The sequence below is a fragment of the Colobus angolensis genome, unplaced genomic scaffold (assembly GCF_000951035.1).
Source record: "Colobus angolensis palliatus isolate OR3802 unplaced genomic scaffold, Cang.pa_1.0 Scaffold50, whole genome shotgun sequence".
NCBI lineage: Eukaryota > Metazoa > Chordata > Mammalia > Primates > Cercopithecidae > Colobus > Colobus angolensis.
In genome coordinates, this window is record NW_012118488.1 from 1,546,350 (window position 1) to 1,553,812 (window position 7,463).

General features: G+C 39.2%; 1 protein-coding gene across 1 annotated transcript in view; it reads left to right on the forward strand.

Moving 5' to 3' along the window:
* NPEPPS (aminopeptidase puromycin sensitive) overlaps nt 1–6,519 on the forward strand; it is a 117,491-nt gene extending 110,972 nt beyond the window's left edge. The window contains 4 exon segments of the mRNA XM_011959842.1: nt 1,658–1,765; nt 2,296–2,451; nt 3,008–3,055; nt 5,015–6,519. Coding sequence (XP_011815232.1) covers nt 1,658–1,765; nt 2,296–2,451; nt 3,008–3,055; nt 5,015–5,167 — 465 coding nt within the window. The 3' untranslated portion in view covers nt 5,168–6,519.
* The last annotated feature ends 944 nt before the right edge of the window (nt 6,520–7,463 follow it).

Here is a 7,463-nt window from a genome sequence, read left to right on the forward strand (position 1 = left end):
TAACACCATTGCACTCCAGCATGGGCAACAGAGCGAGACTCCATCTCAAAAAAACAAAAAAAAAGAGAGAGAGACCAGCCTGGTCAACATAGTGAGACCCCATCTCTAGTTCTTATAAAATAAAATTGTTTATTGGAAAAAAAAAAATGTCCAAAGGAAAGGAAGAAGAAACTGAGAGCTTTGATGAGGTCTCCAGACACGACACTCTGGTCAGTGTTAAATCTTAAGGGGTAGAAAAGATCAAAAGAGTCTAAATTGTCTTGGAGACATAGCTCTTATACATTTATAGTTCTAATTTTTAAGAATTACAACATTTTGTTTCTGATTATGAAAAAAAGATTTTATATATTTACTATGGAAGATTTAGAGACTAGAAAAGTGTAAAGAGAAAAGTAAAACTTACCTGTAATTTAAAAAGCAGGTAGCAAAAACAGCATGTATAACATGCTCTCATTCCAGATTTGATAATGTACATATAGTAGTAATTTTATTTTTTTCTTTATGCTTCTCTGTCTTTCAGATATTCTGCATTCAGTATGTGCTGCTTTTGCAGTTAAAAAGTGTGAAGATGCATAATCCCACTGATCAGAAACCATCATTAATTAATACTACCATTTTGATGTATTTCCAGGGGTTCTCCCCCACCCCTATTTTTTTGGAAACACAGTCTTGCTCTGATGTCCAGACTGGAGTGCAGTGGTACAATATGGGCTCACTGCAACCTCCACCTCAGTCTTCCAAAGTGCTAGGATTACAGGCGTGAACCACTGTGCCCAGCCATATATATATATATATATTTTTTTTCAATTTAAGAACATTCTCCTTTGTCTACTTTCTTACATATACTTAAATATAAGAACATGTTTGTATCATGAGATATTCTTAAAATATAACTTTAAATAATGCATTTTTATAAGTAATTCCAGTATTCATTTTCAGTTTTTCACTATTATAAATTAATTTGCTGAACTGGTGTAAGATGACTAATGATTAGTTTGTTCTTTTAACACAGAACATTAGCCAGATATCAATAATATAAAGAATCTGGCTATGATAGATTTTACCTTGTAGATCTTGATGTTAAACTAGTCTGAACTAAATGACAGGCTGTTCATCTGGTGAGCATTTACATCTAGTGATTTACTTAGTGTAACAGCAGATGACAAATTTAGTGCCAAAGCATCATTTTTTTTCTCTTTTTTTTTTTTTGAGACAGAGTCTCGCTCTCTTGCCCAGGCTGGAGTGCAGTGGCTCACTGCAACCTCCCAGGTTCAAGCGATTCTCCCGCCTTGGCCTCCCAAGTAGCTGGGATTACAGGTGGGCACCACCACACCCAGCTAATTTTTTTTTTTTTTTTTTTGTATTTTTAGTAGAAATGGGGTTTCACCATGTTGGCCAGGCTGATCTCGAACTCTTGACCTGAGGTGATCCACCCGCCTCGGCCTCCCAAAGTGCTGGGATTACAGGTGTGAGCCACTGCACCTGGCCCAAAGCATCTTGAAAAGTATTCTCTTTTGTTAATGTAATGTCCTGCCATTCTTACCTAGTGAGAATATAGAACCTAAGTTTTACTTTATTGGGGAAGAAGCTCATACAATTATATACAGAACATCCAAGGGAGAGTTAACTATTCCAATCTTTATCTTTTTTCCTGTAGCTTCATAAACAAGCAGATATGCAAGAAGAGAAAAACCGAATCGAAAGAGTCCTTGGCGCTACTCTTTTGCCTGACCTGATTCAAAAAGTCCTCACGTTTGCACTTTCAGTAAGTTACAGTGAAAACTGCATTTAGAGTGAATCATTAGCCATCTGTGACAAGTGTCTCTGATTCAGCTCTGATCCTCTTGAGCTGCCTTAACCCTAACTAAAGCTTCCTTTTCCAGATCAACTGGCTTGAGTTTTTGTTACTGACTTCTGTTTTTCTCCCACTAGTGGCGAGAATCAGAATTCTCTCTCCAGAATGGAAACTATGAGGACAGGGACTCTTGAAAACTGGGAAACTGGCTTATGCCTTTGCTTACTTTGTGTCTCTTCCTTTCTTAAACCTATAGGCTCCTAAGCAAGTATCTGTTGAGCAGTCTGTCTGTCTGAACCTGTCTCAGTACCTCATTCTTATTTTGGTTGATCTTTAGGTTAAACATTATCCTCTTTGCTGAGAACTTCTGGTGCCAGTTATTCCTAAAACAAGGAATAAGTGTCTTCAGTGTAATTACTTCAGTGTCAACAGTATGTTGCACTTTCTGGTACCAGAATATGTTTTTGATACACTAGACTTTTAGCTCTTTCTTTTTTTAGGAAGAGGTACGTCCACAGGACACTGTATCAGTAATTGGTGGAGTAGCTGGAGGCAGCAAGCATGGAAGGAAAGCTGCTTGGAAATTCATAAAGGACAACTGGGAAGAACTTTATAACCGATACCAGGGAGGATTCTTAATATCCAGACTAATAAAGGTATGTGAAAAATTTTGAGTAGCTTGCTAATCATGGATATTATTGAGTGATTCACTACACCCATACATTGTGGTCTTTGCTCTTTAAAAGTTTCCTATGGCCAGGCACAGTGGCTCACGCCTGTAATCCCAGCACTTTGGGAGGCCAAGGTGGACAGATCACCTGAGGTCGGGAGTTCGAGACCAGCCTGGCCAACATGGTGACACCCTGTCCCTACTAAAAATACAACAATTAGCCAAGCGTGGTGGCATGCGCCTGTAATCCCAGCTGCTTGGGAGGCTGAGGCAGGAAAATTGCTTGAACCTGGGAGTTGGAGGTTGTGGTGAGATGAGGCCATTGCACTCCAGCCTGGGCAATAAGTGTGAAACTCCGTCTCAAAAAAAAGTTTCCTTAAATAGTTACTGGCTTTATTTAAGGACTTCTCCATCTCCCATCAGACATCCTTTATAACAGACTGAAGTTGGCAGAGAACATAATGATTTGTTTTTAGGGTAAATGGAAGTTTGTTCCCAGCCTCTTTTAGTTTCACTTACTATTTAAAACCATTGTTTTACAGCTATCAGTTGAGGGATTTGCAGTTGATAAAATGGCTGGAGAGGTTAAGGTAAGGAAAACACTGTTTACTCTTCACTTTTCAATCTAGTAAGTAAAAACAATAACCTGGTTGTAATTATAGTGTTGGGATAATGTACTGTAGCAACTCTGTGTTTTTGTTTAGAGAAAGACATCATGCAGGGCCGTATAGGCCATATTAAGAATTTCCTAAAAATGGCCGGGCATGGTAGCTCACACCTGTAATCTCAGCACTTTGGGAGGCCGAGGTGGGTGGATCACCTGAGGTCAGGAGTTGAAGACCAGCCTGGGCAACATGGTGAAAGCCCAAATTAGCTGGGCATGGTGGTGCACACCTGCAATCCCAGCTACTTGGGAGGCTGAGGCAGGAGAATCGCTTGAGCCTGGGAGGCAGAGGTTGCAGTGAGCTGAGATCATACCATTGCACTCCAGCCTGGGTGACAGAGTGAGACTTTGTCTCAAAAAGAAAAAATAAAAATTTCCTAAAAATGATGGAAAGCCTTCAAATGGTTTATAAAACAAGGCAGTGACTTGATCTGATTTGTGTTATAAAAATTTCAGTCTGGCTGCAATGTAGATAATAGTTTGGAATGAGGAAGAGAAGATGTTAGGAAGCTAACTCTCCCAGCAAGAATGATAGAATAGCTTACAGTAGGGTCGTGGCAGTAGTGGAGGAGACGGAGTAATGAAGGAGATTCAAGGGCTTGAATTTGTTAACCATTAGTTCAACAATATTTATTGATTGGCTTCTCTGTTGTGAGCATATCTGGGAGAGGAAGAAAACAACCCAGGATAATCCCCAGGTTTCTGGTGTGTAAATGTTAGTACTACTTACTGAAATGGAATGGAAAAAGACTTGAGGCCCTGAGAACTGAACCATGTTTAGGAGCCTTGGAACAGTAGCAATTGTCATCTCTGTAAATAAGGTTATTGATTTCTAAAAGGTCTATGTTTAATCAGATGGATTAGTCATTCTGTCTTTCACTCCTGTGGTGACTAATTCAAAGGAAAAGCCCCATCATTTTGCCAGTTGGTGTTTAAGAGTTGCTTTGTTTTCTGTGAAACTATTAGAAAAGTTTATTCAACTTTTAATCATTAAGCATTGTGATAAATTATAAACTTAGAAATTGTTTTACTGTATTAAAAATGTTGGATTCCTGTAATTCTAGCATTTTGGGAGGGTGAGGTGGGAGGATTGCTTGAGCTCAAGAGTTCAAGACCAGTCTGGGCAACATGCTAGGACCCCATCTCTACAAAAAGGAAAAATAAATTAGGCCTGGGAGTGCACGCTTGTGGTCCCAGCTACCCAGGAAACTAAGGTGGGAGGTTTACTTGAGCCCAGGAGGTTGAGGCTGCGATGAGCCATGATCGCTTCATTGCACTCTAGCCTGGGCAACAGGGTGAGACCCTATCTCAAAAAAAAAAAAAAAAAGACTGTGGGATGTTACATTATTAGGGCACAGCAGCAATTTAAACTTCTTTGTATTATCATCTCTTACAAATTAATCTTTATTTGAAGCAGCCAAAATGTGTTGAATCCTTAATTACTCTGTGCTAGGTATTTTGTCAAATGTTTATATGGATTGTCTCTTTAATCTTCTAGAGTAAATATTTTCTCATAGTTGAGGAAACTGAGACTTAAAACAGTTAATTTTCTCATTCACAAGCTAGTACATGACAAAGCCTGGATTCAAGTTCCAAGTCTTAAGTCCAAAGACTATATGTACCACTACACAGTTAGCCTAAAAGAAAAGCAGTAGGTTCTGTCTCTTTATTAACTTTTGATGAGGTTGTTAAGCATATAATATTTAAGGGGAGAATTCCTATATGCAGTTGCTTGTTTTCTTTTAGCCTGAGGGTGGCAGTGGTAAATTCTCATGCCTGAAGGTTATGCATCCTTCATATAGACCAGTGGTTATTTTTTCATAACCTGTAATATTAACTTCTTATTGCTAGTAATGATCCTGCATTCTTGGTTGTTTTATACCAGGCTTTCTTCGAGAGTCACCCAGCTCCTTCAGCTGAGCGTACCATCCAGCAGTGTTGTGAAAATATTCTGCTGAATGCTGCTTGGCTAAAGCGAGATGCTGAGAGCATCCACCAGTACCTCCTTCAGCGGAAGGCCTCACCACCTACAGTGTGAATCCTGAGGTGCCGCCATTGGCGGTTCTGCTGCTTCGCTGCAGGGATAAGGTGGAGCTATTGAATAGCTGATTCATATGCCAAGAATTTGGAGTCTTCTTTCAAACCAGTGGGGGTTGGACAATGAATGTAGTTAACTGGTTCCTGCTCACACTCCAGAATTAAATTCTATTGAAAAAGGAAAATCAGCAATTCAGCAAAAAATAAATAAAAAATAAAAATGTAAATATGATAGTAATAAAATAGAGCATAACGAAACTGTGAAACTTTCTGAAGCCTTGTCAGTGGTTAAAAGTATTTAACACTCTACTGTTAATGACAGATGTTCTGTTTTTATAACCCACCAAAAGGAAACTAGAGGCTTCTTGGTGAAGAGGATTTTTGTGAAGTGGTTTCTATAAGCAGCCTATAAGCCAAGGGTGGCATCCATTTCTGGGAATGGTTAAACACAAAAGGCTGATAGCTGGCATAACATAGTTGGAGTCAGTGCATAATTCCAAGTGGCTTTTTTTTTTTTTTTTGGCATGGGGACTGGCCAGGAAGATATATTTTCCTGCACAAGTCAGTCTGAACCAAGGGTTGTAGTTTTCCTCCTTGCCTTCCCTTCTTTGTGACCCCTTGGCCAAAAAAAAAAAAAAAAAAAAAGTTAAAAAACCTACCCTGTTCTGGTTTTTTTCCTCCCTTTAGTTCCACCCCAACCCCCATTCCCCAGTGTCCTTCTTAGAGATAAAGAAATAATAAGGAAACATCTTTCATAGCCACATTAAATAAGAGAAACTGATATACATTATTTTTTCTTTCTTTTTAAAGATGACTTATAAGAACCCTGAAATTCACACAGGTGAGACAATAGAAATAAAAAGATCTTCAGCCAGGCCTTTCTGAATGAGTTATTCTGCTAAAAATGGTCTTAGTTGTCTGACAAGCCAACTATTGAACCTTTTCATAACAGTGTCAACACTGGCTTCTCCTGGTTCATTTTATGTGTGCAAGAAGTCAGTGGTAACTGCTGCAGGGCTTCTACATTAGTGGTAACTGGTTTAAAAAACAGACTGTAAGCCTGTGTGTGCCACTGTTTGCTTCAACAGTATATCCTACTAACAAGCCTCACCTGTTTAATCCAATGAGTTTTAAATCTAAATCTCATTCCCTTCCTCTTTCCCTACCTTTTTCATTTTTTCTTAAAAAATTTTTTTGTTATTAACATAAATTCATATTTGGTGTGGCTTAACTGTATTTCAGAAGGTCATCAGATTGTGAGACTGCTTCCTTGAAACATTTTTGTGCTATTGTTTTAAAAAAATAATAATTAAAAAACAGTTGGCGTTAATAAAAATGTCAATGTGAAATTGATGTCCTGATTCACTTTATTCTCTTTGATGAGAAACTAAAAACTTTCCTATCATTCAGTAGGCTTATGCAAAGTTATACTATCATAGGATTTTTCAAATTCAAGAAAATCCAGTTCCTTAATTCCTAATCTATAGATCCTAACAGAAAAATCCTGCGATTCATTCTAAATCAGTTCTACATTCTCAAAACTCTCTCGGAGACTCTTACAGTCAGCATTCAGGAATGAACTTGAGACTTCCTCAGTCCCTACTTTTGAGGCACCCTAGTCCAGGCACCATGCTCAGGGCTGCCCTCAGGCTCTCCAAATGTGCTTAAGGCACCAGTGAAGCAGGGGCACCAAAAAGACTGAGAAAAATGCAGTTTTAATTGAAGAACTCAGAATTTTACAATCAGAAATTCTGGAAACAGGTTATTTTACTTTCAGCATATATGTGATTTTTCTGTGTAATAGTTAAGTAGTTTGAATTACATTCAGGGAGAGGTTATACTGGATGTCTTCCATTTTCCTTTCAGAACCCCTCTTCATCCCACTCTGGACCCCAGTGGGTGCTGACCCACATGGACTGCATGAATGGCTCCCTTGCCCTCTGACTTGAGCTTGTGTTTATCCAATTAGTAATATCCAAAGAAGATGAAAAGACATGAGGAAAAGATGGTCAGAGTACTCTGACTTTCTCATTGCCAGGTCACATGGGTTGTCTGTGTCCCTTTACCAAAGACCACAGCTCTTATCAAGCAGCCCCCTCTAGCTTCTGGCTCCTACTCTTCACTCCTTCCCATCTAGGAATAGGAAGGAGAACTTGAGAGCGGACGCGGTGGCTCACGCCTGTAATCCCAGCACTTTGGGAGGCCAAGATGGGTGGATCACCTGAGGTCAGGAATTCAAGACCAGCCTGGCCAACATGGTGAAACCCTGTCTCTACTACAAATACAAAAATTAGCTG